Source organism: Semicossyphus pulcher, unplaced genomic scaffold (genome assembly GCF_022749685.1).
Source record: "Semicossyphus pulcher isolate SPU_LCO1_2020_fin unplaced genomic scaffold, fSemPul1.0.p SCAF_3, whole genome shotgun sequence".
NCBI lineage: Eukaryota > Metazoa > Chordata > Actinopteri > Labriformes > Labridae > Semicossyphus > Semicossyphus pulcher.
Window position 1 is genome coordinate 18332550 of NW_027211704.1, and position 18463 is coordinate 18351012.

General features: G+C 40.7%; 3 protein-coding genes across 3 annotated transcripts; 1 reads left to right on the top strand and 2 right to left on the bottom strand.

The window, feature by feature from the left end:
* Positions 1-50: 50 nt before the first annotated feature.
* On the bottom strand, positions 51-6334 carry inpp1 (inositol polyphosphate-1-phosphatase). Its single transcript, XM_069677993.1, has 6 exons — positions 6140-6334; positions 5275-5480; positions 5128-5188; positions 4114-4314; positions 3849-4023; positions 51-2400 (listed from the first exon to the last, which is right to left on the bottom strand). Exons 2-6 carry the CDS (start codon positions 5476-5478, stop codon positions 1908-1910), a joined length of 1134 nt encoding a protein of 377 aa, XP_069534094.1. The 5' UTR covers positions 5479-5480; positions 6140-6334; the 3' UTR covers positions 51-1907.
* Positions 6335-7960: 1626 nt separating this feature from the next.
* On the top strand, positions 7961-10161 carry LOC138606220 (protein S100-B-like). The gene is made up of 3 exons (XM_069678684.1): positions 7961-8023; positions 8549-8692; positions 9902-10161. Exons 1-3 carry the CDS (start codon positions 7961-7963, stop codon positions 10037-10039), a joined length of 345 nt encoding a protein of 114 aa, XP_069534785.1. The 3' UTR covers positions 10040-10161.
* A 400-nt stretch (positions 10162-10561) lies between these two features.
* On the bottom strand, positions 10562-14371 carry LOC138606226 (bile acid-CoA:amino acid N-acyltransferase-like). Its single transcript, XM_069678689.1, has 11 exons — positions 14263-14371; positions 12887-13096; positions 12696-12795; positions 12387-12577; positions 12119-12294; positions 11870-12004; positions 11625-11710; positions 11331-11433; positions 11140-11220; positions 10761-10896; positions 10562-10662 (listed from the first exon to the last, which is right to left on the bottom strand). The coding sequence occupies exons 1-11, from the start codon at positions 14369-14371 to the stop codon at positions 10562-10564; spliced, it is 1428 nt and encodes a 475-aa protein (XP_069534790.1).
* Between the last annotated feature and the right edge of the window lie 4092 nt (positions 14372-18463).

Here is an 18463-nt window from a genome sequence, read left to right on the forward strand (position 1 = left end):
TGGGTTTCTTTCCCCCGCTTTCTCTGGTTTTCAAAATAAAGATGATTTCCTATATGCACACGGTTGTTCTGCTTTGTGCTCGTTGTACAAAACGAAAGATTTCTTAACAATGCATATATTTAAACACATACAGTGACAGAAAGGTCACACAGGTCATCAGTGCAAACACCTTGATAACAATCTGTCTGTCCTTTAGAGGAGCCAGTTCTTCTGCCTAGGACCCAGTCTTCACATGGGCTTAATATTTCATTTTAGTGCAAAGCCACACTGAAACGGCTCCATGTGTCACTGTTTTACCTCATATGGCTTCTCCCTGCTCTGACCTCATTAACTGATGGTGCTATAGCTGTGGAAAGAGGGCAGGCCCTTAAAAGGAGCTGTTTCAGAGAGGTTCAGATTCCTGCACTCTGCATGATTTTAGTCTGTTTCACTCACTTCATTTATTAAAGCCTCTGACAGGTTACATAAGCTGGACTAATTACAATATCACCTTCTCTTCATAATAGCTACTGAGACGACTTTTTATCCAAGAAATCCTTCAAATCCGAAGCCGTCCTGTGGCGTCACGTTCGCTCCTCTCAGCTGTCCAGCAGTGAGCACTGTGCTTTTTTTTGACTAAAACCTTCTCTAATGCATCATATAGACAAAATGTAATAAAGCTTTATATGGTTTCATCAGTGATGAGTCTGAGCTAAACAGAATTCCCAGATAATGCTCGGTTTGAAATAGGTGCGAAGTAAAAGCTCACATATTGGATCCACACAGCTCGAGGCCTCAGTGGTAAAACGGCTCCGAGACATTTGTGAAGGTTAGACTTTGTGATGTCCATCACATACTTCCATGTGGCATGTCGCACTCATCTGGTAAGATGTAAGACAAGTGGTAACCAAACTTTTATCTATCTGACCTTTGACCTCACACTCCTAACATTTGAGACATAAGCTGCATCATTCTGTCTTCTATGTTTTGTTAAAGTAACAATCGCGAAGATTTTCATTTAAATAAAGTGGTGCCCAGTTAGTGACGCGTTTTCCATCACGGAAAGCGGAGTAAACAGTAATCTGCTTATCTACTAGAAGTGTGCTCCCGCAATCACAGTTTATCGCCAACAAAACTGAGCTCTTCGTGAGTTATCACTTTAAAAGACACTGTGCTCTTTTTTTACACACATAATCTCAAGAGAAAGACATACTTGTCTAGATTTTGGATCAAGGCAAAACCGTTTTGTCTGTTCTTCCATTTCCAAACATTTCTTGTACTTACATGTCATTCTGCTTTGTATTAATGAATCAGATTCTTTTAAAGCTGCGTTTCTACCACATTAACTTTCCTCAGGTCCAAGGGACTTAAGGGGGTACCCAGGGTCTAAATAAATCCCAGGAACTTTATCTTACTCCTGAAAGGTCCCTGCCAGGAGGGTAGGACTTTCTAAAAGTACAGAGACTTTTGGGTGGGACTTAAAGCACTAATTTCTGATTGGCCGAGTACTAACTACATTAATAAGACCCTTTTACACACCAGTGTACTAATTTGTCAAGTTTGTAGAGGTGTTAAGGCCTTAATGGAAAGACAGACGTCAATGGGCCGAATGGACCTTTTAACCCCCTGAAAAGCAGTTCCTGATACTAGAAAGCATTTTTGGTGGACACCTAGCTTCAGTCATGTTTTCCCCTCTCTTCATGCACCCCCACCGTAGCTTACGCCCTCCACTGATTAAGGCTTAGATCAGACAGTATTTGAAAATAATATTTAGCTCAGACTGGATGCTCATCTTGTGATATAACTTCTCTCAATATATCAGGTTAAAAATTACACATAATTATTTATAATTAAAATATTTCATCTTGTACCGCCATCCTTCCCTCTTTACTTATATTGCAAACACGATCACATGCTCCGCTCTCTGACTACAGCTTTCCTTTCAGAGCTGCCGTGATGCTGCAGAGCTGAGAAGAGTCTCGATAAGCCACCAGGCCGCCGTGGTTGGCCCAGCGGTCTGCTCCTTTACACTCAGCGTACGGTTGGTGGTAGGTCAGTTCTGTCTGCTGATCCTTTGCTCCCGAGCCGGACTGGAGACTCTTTTTCAGGTCCACCACTCCTCCTCCGAGGGCTCGGAGCAGGGCGTGAGGAGCGCAGGAGTCCCACTTAAAGGTGCTCCCCTCTGAGAGGACGTAAACATCGGCCAGGCCCTGGATGACGCACAGGATCTTGAATCCGGCTCCGGAGGCGTACATCAGCTTGTCAGGGCCGCAGAGCGAGGTCAGAGCTTCTTTCACCACCTGCTTCTCACTGGAGCTCAGCACCACAGACAGACCCGCTCCTGATCCAGCTGCTGGCCGGGACTCTGAGCACAAGTTGACGCCACCGCAGGAGACACCCCAGAAATGCTTCCCCCTCCAGCTGTGAATAAACACAGTAATAGGTGGGTTGAGAATATTTTAAACCAAAATATTGCGTCAGCTGCTTTGAGCTTAAAAACTGGCACTTCAGTCCTTGGTGACAAAGTTTGTCCCAGAGGTTCAGGACTTCATCAGGTTGTAAGTCACATGCTCATCTAAACACTCCCCACAGTTTTGTGATTTATGGCACATGTAAAGTATCTGGTCAGACTCAAACTGGAAAAACTGCACTCACGCTGAGGCAGAGAGGAAGAGAGGACAGATACACTGATAAGTATACACAGAGGACCTAGAAACATTTTCCTTAACACTACCAGCGAGGCACAAACCTGAAATAAATTATTTTATGATTATTATACGCTTACATTTTTTAACAGTGTTTTAATTCAGTTATATGTAGCATGATGTATAGTATGTAGCATATGTCTTGGTTTGTAGTGGTGTTGTGCTGTGTGTGTGATATTTTGCACACTTCATGGAGATAAATGAGAAGTACAAAATATTAGAATCACAAATTAAAAATAATTTAGAGAAGTAAAACATCACATCAGCCACAGTCCAGGCTCAGGACAACAGGTGACTGTGCCTTCTCTGTAAGGGCGCCTGCCAGAGGACATTAAGCTGACACAGTCAGTTCCATCTTTTAAATATAAAAACACACTTTTATGTAAATCATCTTTTATTTCCTTTATCCTGATCGTATCTAATATTTGAGCAAACACCTGTTTTTATGTCTAACTGTGATTTTAGTTGTCCTGTCCGCCTCATATTTTTTTATAGTTGTTGTATTTGTTTTATGAAAAGCACTCTGCTTTAAAAAGGTGCTATACAAATTAAATTGTTGTTATTCTAATTAATATAATTGATATTATTATCATCTGAGCATGGCCATATAAATGAATTTATTTACACATTTTTTAAAATGTCACCAAATCTGAACAATAGAAGCTTATTAAAGGCAGATGTTTTTGCACTAAAGGTATATTTAAAGGAGCAATTCGTCAGTCAAAGCTGGTGTTCTCTGTAATCGACAGAAGCAATAATACTTGAAATTGGTGAAGTTGTACAGACAGCTCGTGGTTTCGCCCATTCTTCATTCCTACAACACCCAGCGTGCATTGCGCCCCTCCCTCTGAAAGGAACAGTCCAGCAAGAGACGATGGAGTGAAATACTACCGCTCAGAGCGGTACGTAATAATAATAATAATAATCCGAAATACGACGAGAACATACCGGTGGATCGTCTAAAAATCTGCAGGTCTGCGGTCTACATTTCAAACCTGACATTTTTGAACGAGACATGACATCGCAATGCCATAAACACATTTTAAGAAAACAAGACTGTTTAAAAATGTAGTGGCTGCTTTTTGAATACTTAAACCTGTCAGAAGAGAAAATGCTTCGGTGTTGGTGGAAATGACAAAATAAGGATGTTTTTTTTTAACTCACCCTCCTCCTGCTGGGTCTTTGTGGTTGAACGGCTGGTTGATGACGCCCATGACGGGCTCGCCTGTGCTCCGCAGATAAACCCCGATGAGGACCAGAGCACAGTGCAAACCTGAGGGCGACAGGTGTCCCTCCTCCAGCACCTCCTCTCGGCCCTCTATGTACTGACTGGTGGCATCTGAAGGAAAAACGTGAGACAAACGGTCGTCACAGAGGCTCAACGCATGACAGCGTGCTGGAAAGAAGCTTCAGGATCACCGTCTCTCACCTATGGGGTCGATCCAGACGCCGAGCTCAGAGGGGCTGAGGGGCACCGTCAGACCGTCGGTGTTGGCGTCGATGGTTGCCGGGTCTTGGTGGATGGCTCGAGCCAGGAGAGACGCAGCCGTGTGGTCACCGTCCAGAACGGAGGCGAGCAGCGTGGCGGTCTCCTGCTCTGTGCCACACACTGTGACCGTCACGCTCTCTCCTGGAGACACAGACAGCGAGGCCTCATTTGAATATTTCACAACTAATGACTTTAAATATTTACACAGTGCAATGAGCAGCGCTTTTAAATGTTTGGACAGAGACGAACATTTGTGTTTGCTCTATAGTCTGATTATTTGACCTGACAGATGATTCAGTATAAATGAGTTTCAGGTGCACGTCACCGGGTCAAGTGTAGTTTTAGTTCTAGCATAAATAGTAGTGGAAGATGTTTTGTTAATACGAGGTACTTCCTAATCTTATGTGGTCTTTTTTTTTTAATGTGGTCAACAACTTACATCAGAGCCTTTTAGTATTTATCAAGTTTTTAGTTCATAACTCAGACGGCTCTGCTGATTAAATAAATAAACTGATAAAACCCAACTGAGGTGCACTGTACCTGTGATTCCTGATAGAGCCTGACCAATAAATTTGACCAATATTAAGATCTGATATTGGCACAGATCGCAGATATATCTGTATTGACGTTTGTATTTTCCAAGATGCTTAATCATGTTTGATACTCTTCAGTAAAGACATTTGTTTAAGAAAGCCGCCTTGTAAGAACCGTTGCTTACTGATATTAGTGCAAAATGGGTACCAAATCCATGTTACATTCCAGCTCAAAGATTCACTGTATCAGCAGCCATATCAGTAATTCAATGAATTTTTCCACTTCAAAAAATGTTATTGTATCACGCTCCTGACTGCCTTATCAGTCAGGCTGAAAACAACTTGATAAACTGCTTTATCTGCTAACTGCTGCATTGTAGTGCAAGTGTGTATTCCACAACATTTGATATCAAGTATTTACCAAGGCCATTCTCAAACTTGTTGGATTCCTCTCCATGGATGAAGCCAGCCATCTCAGGGAACTAAACAAAAAACGTATATCATTACAATCCAAAAGTCCAGCTTTAGTTTATTCATATAATCCACATCTCACTCCCACTTCTCCTACCTGAGCACCAACATCATGACGGATCATCTCCTGGATCACAACGTCGGCCAGCGTCTTGAAGTCCTGGACGAACTTCTTGTTCTTATCATCTCCGGTCTTCTCTTGAACGAGGAGCTGAAAGAGGGGAGCCTCCTGCCTGCAGACGCGAGCCACGTTAGCCGCTTTCTCAGCCACCCGGAGCAGCAGCCTCAGCAGATCAGCCATGCCTGAGCAGAGGACAAGAAGTAGAGAGGTTTTAGTCAACATAGAGATGGAAACTGTGTGTGTGTGTGAGAGTGAAAAAAAAGGCGAGGCGGCTCACATTAGCACATACTGAGCTAATTATAGCCTTAAAATGAAAACAGGGCATTTCTGAAAAAAGACAAGTGTGTGAGGGAGGGATGTGGCTTTGGGTCTTGCATGTGATCCAGTGCTATATCTCTGAAATTAAATGCCTGATAGACAAAACACATTTTTGTAATTCCAGTTTTTATACGCTTTTTAAGAAAATATGCAAAACGTATTTAATAAGAGAACTGCATGTTATCTTAGAGTAAAATAATGTGTGAAAAAACACCAAACAGCACAGTCGGGAGTGTAGAAAGTGATTACTGAGTGCCACCTACACACTGTTGAGTGCTCTTAGTAATAAAACAGGAATATTACATTATCAACATATTCTCTGGTGATGGAAAAACATGAAACACATTTAACTTTAGTTGTTTTGACTTGTAACTTCCCACAACAAAGCTAAAGCTATTACAGGCACAGGTCTTAACATGCCAGTGTACAGGTTTACAAGGGTTTAGCTTAGCATTTATGATGTAGCAAAGCAGTGTAGACTTCAAGGTACAAAAACAGCACTGTGAAATGACTGAAACCTTACCAAAACCCAGGTTAACGTCACACACTGCTTATTTTCCTCAGGTCTGACGCTTTCGGTAGCTGTCTTTTTTTTCCTGTCCGCCTTAAAGCAACAAAAACAGATAATTTCGTGCTACAGTACTGTAAAAGGGCGTGTAGTTTCAGTAAAACAGACGTACAAACGCGCTTAATTAACCCTGAGGTCCGTCTGCTCTGGTTTCTTTACGTCAGTTTCCTATCGCAGGAAGGGCGGCCGCTCCTCTCTCATCAAGGCCGCCAACCTAAAGGTTCGGACAGGCGCGTGAGCAGAGAGAACACGGCTCCCCCAAGCGACAAGGTGAAGACAACAGGAAATGTAGCCGCGGTGCGTTCAATGGCAAATCTGAAATTTAAGTTTCCCAGTTTGGAAACTGTTGGGTGATTTCAAGTAAGGGAGATAATATCTGTTTTGGATTATTACAAACGTTTATTGACTTTAACTAAACATTTTTTTTGTTTAAACAGATACTCTTCGACATGCTTACAGTGAAGCCAAATTGAGGAAATAATTAAAAAATATTTTTTGACCAGTGACTGAATGAAACAGTAGCCTACATAACAGCTTTTAATAAATGGCTTTGGCACATTTCTGGAAAACATCTTTAAAATAGTTGATACTGATAAACCACTGATGCAAGATGCTGTCCCTCTGAAAATTACATTACTATTCGTCAATGGGAAAAGTTATTTCCACCAAATGAAACTAATATAAAATGTATATCTAGGTGGCAAACATCTTCGGCTGTTGTTCCAGAATGGTCTGAAGGTGTACGTACAGTTTTTTGTAATTGGTTTATCGCATATAAATGTCAGTTCTAAAGACGCATTACCCAAATCAGTTCCTACGTGCATCAAAACAGTAAAGTTAACCTGCGAAAGGCTGTGAGCGCCCCAAGCCTTTAACTCATGTATCAAAATTAAATGATGCTGTGACTGAATAAGCCATTGCTACCAAACTGACACATTCCCTTGATGTTATGTGAAACCAAATTAACTTTTTTCACGTCATTTGGACAATTTTCTATCAGAAAGGCATTACACTCTAAAAATGTTTCTCATCTTCTAATTTCCAAACAGTATTGATTGATACTATATTCCTGTATAACACATTTGAAAGACTTCTCCATGCTCATTTTCTATACGTTTCCAGGAAGGGTGGGGACTTATTGTCAGGAAACACATACTCACCACACTATTACAAATGTAATGATTATATTTAGTCATAAAACCCCCGTAATCTCATCCAAAGATTACATCCTCTCCTGTCCAGCAGTCTGAGCACACTGTTACATGTATAGTGTGTGTGTTTGGGCAGATATCTAAAGGCTTATATTGTGGTCGTGTTTGAGAGCATACACTTATGGAGGATTATTTACAGAGACCCAACATGAAGCCACCATGAGCAAACATTTTGCAATGTTTTGCAACAGTGGTAAGGAGAAGCTTCAACCACAACCGGATTAATGGTGAACAGCCAAATGCCTCGACAGGATGGGCCGAGAAGGTGGGATAGAGGGAGAGGCAGGATAATGACAAACAAACAGAACAACAACAGACAATACAGACTAGATTACAATGCCAATAATAATAGTAAAAAGTTGGAGTCAAGGAGGTCCATAGCAGCAGGAACCTGCGAGAAAAGGGAGATATAAAACTCTAGGAAAGATTTAAAGTTAGTGCCATGCATTGATGGGACATACATGTATACAGCTAACATGAATGTATACAGATGGAGAGAAGAAGGAGGCCACATGAGCTCGGTGTGTCACGCCCCCCGGCAGTCTAAGTCTTTAGCAGCATAACTATGGGCTGGTCCAAGCCTGAGCCAGCCCTAACCATAGGCTCTATCAAAAAGGAAATGACTTCAGTAATTAGTGCATCTTCCTGCCTCTTGTGGTCTGTTAACTTTACTTTTGTATTATGCACAAACACACACACACACACACACACACACACACACACACACACACACAAGGCAAAATGAGGAAACTTGATCACATTTAAATGACACATTTCAAGAGCAAATGGATTTTGGTCAAGGCCCTGACCACTGACGTCCATTAGTCGTCCATTACGTAGCACGTGAGAAGCCTTCGTGTGGTTCATCAATACAGTTTAGTGTCCACAGTGAACAGGGCGTGGCAGTTGACAAACAGCTGGGTGAGCCGTCAGTCGCACGAAGGATCCTTACAAGGCAGTGCAGCTTCTTCAGATGGAGGTAAAAAAGTGAAGTGTTAGACATTTATTTTTAAGTCTTTAAAATATATTCCTAGATAATAATAATAACATAATGTAAGTGCATGTGTCAGGTTACAACGTCTCTAATGTATCCTCATGTGGGAGGGAAACTACTGAGTGTAAATTGGAAACTGGTTAACATTGTTCCTTGCAGGCCTCAAGGGACAGCACGTCAGACCTGGAGAGCAGCATGATCACTATAATCAAGATTTTCCACAAATACTCGGGTCACAAGTGCAACCTGAAGAAAGCGGAGCTGAAGGAGCTCATCAACAACGAGATGAGTCACTTCATAATGGTAAGTTATGGAACTAAACGTGAAAACACTGGCATGTTTATGTTAGCACTTTACAGTACAACGCTTCTGATAACTAGCTTAAAGGCAATGAGCTCTTAGGAGGTATTTTACACGTTCATGTCTCTTTGAAACCTCAGTGTACCACAGCAGAAGTGTGATAAGATAAGATAAGATGCTCAATATCCTGCACATATGTACAGTTGTTATTTACACCTGTTGTACATATTTTGTATAACACGTATTGCTTTTTATATTTTTATTCTTATTGCCTTTTTTCTTTATCTTATTCTATTTTTTATCTTATTATTTAATTCTAGTTCTGTGTTAATTGTTCTGCACCAAAATCACCAACACAAATTCCTTGTATGTGCAAACCTACTTGGCATAAACCCTGATTCTGATTCACTTTATTGATCCCCTATTGGGGGAAATTCACTTGTTACAACAGCTCATAGTAAAGGACAGGGTAAAACAAGTGATGGATAAAAAAAAGGAAAGACAAAAAGACAATAAAATGCGATGATAATATTACTAGTAAATATAAACACTATGTACACCATTCGCTTATTTTGGATGGTTAAGTTTTGTGACTAAATCAAAAACACACGGTGTGTATCATGGTGATGTGGTTGGTGATAAGTTAAGTTACATACAGTATTGGAGAATAAATAACAAGTGCACATGAGAAGTAATTGCACAGACATAATTGCACAGTATGCATGAGGTAATAAAAACGCATGTGATACTTGGATATGCTGACCAACACCTAGCAGTACTTTAGTGGTGTCCGTGTTAGTTACTCTTACAGCGCTAATCTCTTTCCACTCGTCACACATGCATGTGACCAAAGTTGTTGCAGCCTCAGACTGAGCTTGAAGCTAATATCACATGTAATATGATGTCATGTAATAACATTGTTTTCTTTGACGATGGGCCAAAAAAGTTTCATTCTGTCCAACAAAGTTGTGTTGAACTTCATGGTGTAGGAAGACCATTAAGTCTTGTTAAATGTATAGAATTAGTTTAACTGGTAGGTGTGTGCACACAGGGATTTTACCCCGGTTCTGTTTATCTTACATTGTGCAAAACACAGAAATAGACACACGGCAAATTAAAAAAAGGACAAAAAGGGCTAAATTATTTGTAAATTGAATTTATTGTCCATTGTCAGAAACTGTTTCACTTTCCTTTAATTTCCCCATTGATCAGAAAATCCAAGAGAAAGAAACTCTGGACGAGCTCTTTGCGGACCTCGACCAGAACAAAGACCTGGAGATCGACTTCAAAGAGTTCATCACCCTCATCGCCATGGTGACCTCAGCGTGCCACGAACTTCATCCCAAATGACCAGTCAGCACGTATAAACATAAAAAATATGACAATTACAAAAACCAAGAAAGCAACTCAAAAAGTAAATCTTTGTTCATATCTTTGTTAAGCAGTATAAACGTTTGTTGCACAAAAAAATAATAATAAGTGATTAAACCACATGAAGAACCGTGTATTAGTGAGTGTGTTGTAAAGATGTTCCCAGTAAAGGTGCCAGTGTGCGTTGTACAGTGTTATAACAAACATTCACTACAAGAAGATATTAAAGACATGAGACCAAACATGCACGATAACACCCAACTGCAGAGCTTCAAACTCTCTTGGAGAGAGGCGACAGTGTAACAAAGCTCCCTGGCTGGAATCAATTGCTTTCTGACAGTGACCAAACAGCGCCCCCTTGTGGAGATAAAACGAGACTTGTGAGCTTGTGCTCCACAGTAATTCTTCGAGGTCTTTTGCATGTAAAAACCTACACATTTCTTTTTATCTCTTCTCAGTTCTTCCTGTAAAACTCATTTCACAGTCAGATTTCTGATGTTTTTATGATCTTAGATGACTTTCCATAAAATGCAGCATCTTTTTCCAGGAATCCTCTTGTGCAGCAGCATGGGGCGCGTGGTGACCCCCCCACACAACAAACACTGCAGGAGAAAACAAGAGTCTTACTGTTTCAATAATAGCACATATTTAATGTCACAACACACAGTCCCACATTAACAATGTAAAGACGGGAGCTCACATTTTTTAGGTTTGAGCGCCCATAGAGACATTCTTGCATTTGGTGCATAAGGTGGTTCAATCAGGTGACCAGCGCCGGGGTATGACAGACGGGTGAACAGGTGGGATTTACCTGCAGCAATCAGGGTCTTCTCAATCTGATGAGGAATAAAACAGCGTTATAACTTACCAATTATCGCACAGTGAGCCCATAAACAAGTGCACACGAGCATCTCAAAGATTACAACCCTCTACATTTACAGATAAAGCCAAGATCATGGCTGATCAAATGTTACTATATAAACTATATATAGTCTACTACTTTAAACATTATAGTCAAGGACTACTTAATAAATGTTTTCCAACATCAATCATTTATAATACTGCAAAAACAGCTGTACCAGGTCTGCGTTCACTGTGGATGAAGAGCTCAGGTCATCTTCACCCTCTACGTACATCAACGGACATGCAATGTCTTCTAGCTGCAGGACACAAGAGGTCATTCTGAAGCTGCGTTCTCTTACATACAACATAATGACACACCTATTAATTTGACATTTTTTAAGCATTTGTGTTAAGTCTGTTGCATCACCTTCACTATGAGCTCAGGGGACACGTTTTCAGGCAAGGAGATGACTTTGAAACTGACGTGGCCTTGATCGTCATACGTCCAGTGCCTCTCTTCACTTGGAGAGCTTAAAGTAAAAAATTAAAACCTTTTATTTTTAACAGACAAACATTTTCTGCTTTTTTACATCTGGGTTTAATACCTGAAGTGATGTCTCACTAGATATCAATTGTTTCGTTGATTACATTTGCTATGAATTGCTATTCTATATCAGTAAAATAATACTTAAAAAGTAAGCAGCCTTTAATAACCACTTACCCCACTATGTCGTCAGCCGAGCTGTTTGAAGGTGAGAACTTGATGTTGCTTCCTACTGGGCCGTTAACGCAAATCAAACAGGACGGCTGGAGAGGAAAACATTCACAATTAAAAGTCAGTGTGAACTTCTTAAACTGAATACATGTCATGATCAAGTTCTATTACCAGCTATGCAGTATATGAATAAATATATATAGATATATATTTAGTCTAAAGAAGCAGGTGTAGATTTAGACATGAGTGACAGAGAGTCCTTTCTGACATACTTTGGCAACCATTGTTGCAATCCGAAGACTCAGATAGGCTCCAAAGGAAAGGCCGATGACTCCAACTCTGTTGGCACAGACCTGAGGATGATCCTGAAGTAGCTGGAATGCTGCCTGTCAATACATAAAAAATACATGATTTTGAGGGACTATCCAAATAACTGAATGAATGAACGATGTCCACATGACACACAGTAAGGATAAAACAAATACTACACCTTATCTCACCTTGAAATAAGAGTTGCCAACATTCACTTGGTTTTGTGGACCAGGCAGTTCTTTGTGCCCCATGTAGGCGAGGGACAGGCCAGCATAGCCCCTGGATGCAAACAGGGCGGCGCGGTACTCCACCAGTCCTCCACCCATTCCCCACAGGTCCAACATGGCTGGAAACGGGCCTGGGCCTGCATGACATCAGTACAGTGGGTGCGGTTCAGAGGATTTTCCACATCAGTCTTTAAATATCAGCAGTGAAAGCTTTACAGGTTGTGCTCACCGGGCGGTAAAAACAGCGTCCCTATGATTCCATTCTGCCGGATCTCTACTCTCCGCACGCCTGGAGCCCTGTACCAGCGCTCAGCGGTTACTGCAGCCAGCTCAGTGCTCTGACCCTCGCTGGGTGAAACGTGGCCCTCCAGTAAGGAAATGAGCACCACGTATGGAGTCTCTGTGTCTTTCTTTCTCAGCCTGTAAAACAACAACAAAAAAGCACATTTAAGTTTGGACATGCACACTGCACGTTTTGCCTTTGTACAAGTTGTATAATTGTCCTTTCGCTCTCAATAAGCTTGTTTTCGTCACCTGCCTTAATCCTTCTCTTGCTCCAGGAGCTGGCTGCAGACCCCAGAACAGTCCCATTGGCTCACAGCCCAAATATGAACCTCCGACTGAGTGATCCCTGGTCACTGTTCAGAGCAGAATATGATCGCACTACTATATTTCCTTTCAGCATTTGCAGCAAGTTAATATATCAAATGTAAACCCAGTGAGACTCACAGCTGACTGCGCCATCTGCATTTGTATTATAATGTGCGAATGACTCCCACAGGTCGCCATCCTCACTGTGCATTCGTGCACACACGGTGACAGGACAGTGTGGGGGCAGGAAACGTCCATTAATGCTGATCTGTTCGTCTATGAGGGCTCGAGCAGGCACGGCTGTCAGCAGGGGGGCTGGTCTATCGCTGCTCTTCCACCGAACTCCACCTACAAGGTGAAAAAATACACTTGTGTATACTGTGTGAGTATTAATAAGAAACTCTGCAGCACAGATGAACAGGTTTTATGTACCAGGCTTCTGTTATGTATCAGAGGGATGATAAAATAAATTGATTAAATTAATTATATATGTTTAATACCTTTGCAGAGGGTTCTTTTTTACTCATTTTGCACTTGATGACAAGCTAAAAAAATTAATTCATTTAGCAGACACTTCCGCACACCCATTGGAAGCAGTTGGATTCACTGTCTCAAGGACAGTCTGACACACAGACATGACGAGCTTGAGATCAAATCATTTACCCATAAATGTATAACCAACTGCGCATTTGTCTGACCAACAGTCATTCTCCTTTACAAGGTAGCTGTTTAGCGAGTAGTGAGTCTTGTGCAGAAGTGCATGAGTAAGGGGAGAGTCTAACTTAAAACGGGTGCAACTGGTTTAGCAACTTAACGACACTGTCAGTCAATGTTCATCTTCAGATATTTCTGACAGGTTATGAGCTGCTCACTTACAAAAAAACCTACAGAAAAAAACCAGCATGAACTTTTTTCACTAATCTATTCGTGCATTCAAACCTATATATATAGACTCGAAAATGGGTTTCCCTTATTTGCAGTGCTATTTAAAGGCTGTTAAGTGCCTTCTGAACAGCATTAAAATAAAGTTGCAGGTTCTCCACAGGAAGTTTTACAGTCAGCAAAACAATACAGATTAGTACAATAATACAGTTATTAAAGAGACAATATTATTAATATAGGCAAATATGACAGGACCCATAACTGATCCTTGTGGAACACCTTTTGTTAGTGGTAAAAATTGTGATTGGATACTTACAGTTTTGACACACTGATTCTAAAGGTAATTCTGAAACCATTTACAAGCAGTGGATCAAACCTAATATTGCAGAGTGTCCAAATAAAAAGAGAATGATCAACTGTATTGAAACAACATTATAGTCAACTAATGTGACAAATCAACTAAATCAGGAATACATTGAAAAACAAGCACTACAGTCTAGATATAAAGCAACACAAAGACTATTTTGCACTGTTAACAACATGTCTTCAGTTTTTAGACGTTCACATACATCACAGTCAGACCATCACAATCAATCCATTTGACAACAATAAAGAACAAACAATATTCTTACCCACAGCGCGATGCACACATGTCAGCTTCCTGTGTATGCTGATCAATGGCATTATCTTCATTACCACGAGTGGCCGTAATGTTGTCACAATCAAATGTGCTCTGAACATTGTGATTCTTCTCTGGACCCTTAAAAATAAATGAGTAGAGATCGAACAGTAATACACACAAAACACTTCTGTGCCATGTGTATGAGGTTACATAAGGTGAACAAAGAAGCAAAATATTAAACCTTACAACTGACCGAAGGGTGAACTGCACTCTCTGCTGCCAGGTTTGGTCTGACTAACATTTGATCCTCTGTTAGAAATTAACCTTAGACTTTGTCCTGCATTACTACCCAGGCCAGGGCTGTGTTAATAAAATCGTCACAGTGATGTGTGAAGTCAGTGTTGAGAAAATGCTTTAAGAGCATCACAGTCCTGGGGTCCGTTTCACAAAGCAGGTTTAGTGAAAACTCTGAGTCTGTTAACCCTGAAATGAGGGAAGCTCTGAGTTTTCCGTTTCACAAAGGGAGGTAACTCAAACCAGAGAAAGAGGGGTAACTCTAGCCTGTTTCACAGAGAGAGGTAACTTAAGCTCTCGGTCAGTTACCGTAGTAACAGACTCTATGAACCTAACCTGGTCGGGACCAGGTTTTTCTCAATTAACCTCGGGTTTCTCTCTGTCTCCGCCCTCTTGCAGCCACACACGGTATTTGATTTCCTCATTCAGTCAGCAGGAGAGTTTTGGCGTAGCATAGTTCTGCCGTCTGTTATTAAAAAAAATAATTAAAAACACTGTCAGTAGGCCTATATTAGAAGTCCATAAGGCACAGTAGGTGGCGACTTTTTCCACTAACATGGCATGTCCTTTTGATAACGATCCCGTGGATGAAGGTGCAGCATTACTGCGCAGAGAATTAAATATTCTTCGGCAGATGGTTATCAGACCGCGCATAGATGTTATAGCATTTCCAGACAATGACCTTTTTGAGCGGTACCGTTTCACGTCACAGTCCATCATCTACATACACAACCAGGTGACAATGAGGTGACATTTTCAGAAACGTCATTTGGAAAGCAGTTTGGACGTGCTACACATCAAGAAGTTCTTTTTTTATTTCACTCATTAGAATCTTATTCAACAGGTTGCATTACCAAAACTAATGTTTGTAATGAAACTGATGTTCAGCAAGCTGTCTAGCTAACATTAACTTAGTGAGTGTGTGATTTTAAAATGTCACTTATCAGTGAGGCTGATTTTTGAATAGCTCAATCAATTATATTTACGTGCATTTTAGAGTCACCATGTTTTGTCAGATGCTAAGTGTTTTGGATCATCTGTGATTGGTAATGTTAGCGTTGTTAGCTAGCTAGCTAGCTAGCAGATAGCCTTTTATATCTTGTTAATAGCTGGGTCTGCCACGAAACAAAACTAAACAAACTTGACGGTTGGAACGGGGATGGGATCATTTAAAGTAGAAAGGATGGTTATCTTTGAGAGGAGAGCGAGCTGATAGTGTTAGTGTTTACATACGATTAAAACATTGACTCCTTTCACTGTTTATTTCATAGCCAACCAAGGTTAACGACTTATTTTAAGATTCGAAATTTCAGCGCGAACATTGACACAGGTGGTACAGAAAAGTAGCCAGTATTTCTAAAGAATATGGGCTTCAGTACCGGTTAGTAACTCCTATCACCTTATGCTAGAAAACCCCAACTACCCTTTACTATTAGACTTTACTATTATTAGCTTTATAAGCATTGATTAGGCATTGTTATTGTACATTCCCGATTCATGAGCTATTTTTATTAATTATTTAGTTTGTTGCTGTTTTACAGTGGCAACATTGGAACAAATCTAGGGAGAGGAACAACAACCAGCAAGGTGATGTTCACCTCTACCTGACGCAGAAGATTCCTCTTTGAATTAGGACTGTCACAGCCACCCAGAAGTCCCTGAAGTTAAGCATGCACCTACCAAACAGAACTCTTAAGGAGATAAAACACGAGCCTACCTAAAGTTTTTCTAAATGTTCTTACTGATCTATGTTTTTGAGAGAACCTCAGCATACCTCACAGGGTTTGTTATGGCTTTAACATGTATTTCTGGTATTAGTTAGTTAGCCTTGGTAGTCAGCCCTATTGTTTGATCTGAGGTCGAGTTCAAGTTTGGTAAGAAGTCATTTGTCGGAGATTCAGAGCACTTGAGTAAGTCAACTGTATGTTTTTATATTTCATCTTAAGCTGCTGCCAAGTGAGCCCCCCCCCGCGGGATTGCACCTAAATGAAATACATTTTCCCCTGTAATATTATTGTGATTGCAAAGGACTACATTTAAACTTACGCATTGACCCGAGCAACAATGTTCTCCCACGCCGTCTCCCTCTATTTTGCAGCTGCAGCGGTGTTGCACTTCTTTCTAAAAACATGTTCAATCTCGCCGTATGGGCGCATTAAGATGTCCAATTCTAGTGGGGTGAAAAACGCAGCCCCCCTTCCCCGTTGCCATGGTGACTCGTCGAATCGGGGCTCCATTGATGCTGTCTTTTTATAGTTGTGGTGCACACACTTAACTCCAGGTGAAACTACTCCGAGTTGATCAAACTAACTCAAATCAGCTGTTCTGCAACCAAAACTCAGAGTTTCCTATCAGAGTTTCAAGGTTAGACTCACAGTTTGTTGAACCTGCTATGTGACCCCAGAACTGGCAGAACCTGTGTGTACATGCCATTTAAAAATATTTAAAGCCTGGGGCTCTGGTTTAGCTCAGATGGTCGGGCGGCGGGCCCCATGTACAGAGGCCGCAGCCCTCATCGTACTGATTGCAGTTTGACTCCCGGTCTGCCGATCATTTGCTGCATGTCATCCCCCACTCTCTATTCTCATTTCCTGTCTATCTTCAGCTGTCCTATAAATAAAGGCAAAAGCCTAAAAAGAAAAAATAATAATAATTAGAGCCTGTCAAATGAAAATATTTGATGCTCATCAAAGTGTAAGTTGTGCACATCCATGTGAGTACTCAGATCTGTGCATGTAAATGAAAAATTAGAAATCTGCAAAGATTTATTGCAAAGACATTGTCTGACTGAAAAATACAGCACAAACAGTAAAGTTGAAAATGTGAATCCTGTCCAATCTCCCACATACAGTAATGTGTAACTTTGTACTGTTGTAATTGATTCAGGAGCTACAGAAATAGTGAAACCTCAAGCATTTTCGGTCATAGTCATCAAACATTAGGCTTAATTTACATAAGGAAAGAGTACAATGTTAGACGGACAACAGGGCTATTCTTTTTAAACTTTTTTGTAAACATTGACACAAAGACTTCATTATGAGAGCACTGGCATGTTCTTTGACACAGTCATTGTTTTAAAGCTAGGAATTATGCAGAGAAAGACACTTACTGTTTGTGTTTTGGAGAAATAAGTGACTGATAAAAGCTAATACTTTTTCTCCACATTTAAGAAACAAAAAACAATATTTCCTGAGAGATTTGGTGATAAAACCAGTTACTGTTACCATAAAAGATTTAAAACGATGATTTTTCAAATATGTGAAAATTAACAATATCTTCCATATAATTCTCTCCATTACTGTAAACTTACAACAAATAGTAAGCCGTCAAAATCAAGGCCACTCTGAACAAGACTCCAATGAATTGTTCAGCAAACCTTATAGTTCAAGTAGTATTAGGTTTTTTGGAATCTACCTTTCACTTTCGACTCAATCCTTCAGTTTTCACACACAGAAAAACTTTTAGGCTCTCAAGTTATCTTACCTCTTACAGTCCTCGTCCTCCTAACATGCAGAGAGTTTGCTGAAGAGTGAAGCGTTGGCCTTCGAAAAGGGGCGGAGTTCATTAGAGTCCGATTTGCATGACCTGTGTTTTTCCTGCATAGGGAAATTTTCTGATAATCTGATCTGAATTAAATATTTAATAAGCCCAAATACTGTCTGTTCATGAACTATGAAAATAATTTATTAGGCTAAAAGTTTCAGGATAAATAGAAATCACGTCACGCTGATCAAACCCGACTTCATTGATGATCAGTCTCACAAGTAAAACGTGTTACATGCTGACAGATTGTTGTGAAGTTCCACATAAGTCCGATCTGCTGCAGCGTCCAATCACTAACTGATATCTAATAAGGGGGCGTGTCAGCCAGTAAAAGACTTCACTGGAGGCTACTCTCGTGTATCCTCGCTTACCGC

What these genes read in the sequence shown, in the direction of transcription:
- inpp1 (XM_069677993.1), bottom strand. Translation starts at nt 5,478, where the DNA reads ATGGCTGATCTGCTGAGGCTGCTGCTCCGGGTGGCTGAGAAAGCGGCT. An exon ending in CAAGTTTGAGAATGGCCTTG is followed by an intron (nt 4,315 to 5,127) that starts GTAAATACTTGA and finishes CTGTGTCTCCAG; the next exon opens with GAGAGAGCGTGACGGTCACA. An exon ending in CGTCTGGATCGACCCCATAG is followed by an intron (nt 4,024 to 4,113) that starts GTGAGAGACGGT and finishes TTTTTCCTTCAG; the next exon opens with ATGCCACCAGTCAGTACATA.
- LOC138606226 (XM_069678689.1), bottom strand. Translation starts at nt 14,371, where the DNA reads ATGTTCAGAGCACATTTGATTGTGACAACATTACGGCCACTCGTGGTA. An exon ending in TGCAGATGGCGCAGTCAGCT is followed by an intron (nt 12,796 to 12,886) that starts GTGAGTCTCACT and finishes TGCTCTGAACAG; the next exon opens with TGACCAGGGATCACTCAGTC. An exon ending in TCGGCTGACGACATAGTGGG is followed by an intron (nt 11,434 to 11,624) that starts GTAAGTGGTTAT and finishes TTTTACTTTAAG; the next exon opens with CTCTCCAAGTGAAGAGAGGC.
- LOC138606220 (XM_069678684.1), top strand. Translation starts at nt 7,961, where the DNA reads ATGGGCTGGTCCAAGCCTGAGCCAGCCCTAACCATAGGCTCTATCAAA. An exon ending in TCAAAAAGGAAATGACTTCA is followed by an intron (nt 8,024 to 8,548) that starts GTAATTAGTGCA and finishes TGTTCCTTGCAG; the next exon opens with GCCTCAAGGGACAGCACGTC. An exon ending in AGATGAGTCACTTCATAATG is followed by an intron (nt 8,693 to 9,901) that starts GTAAGTTATGGA and finishes CCCATTGATCAG; the next exon opens with AAAATCCAAGAGAAAGAAAC.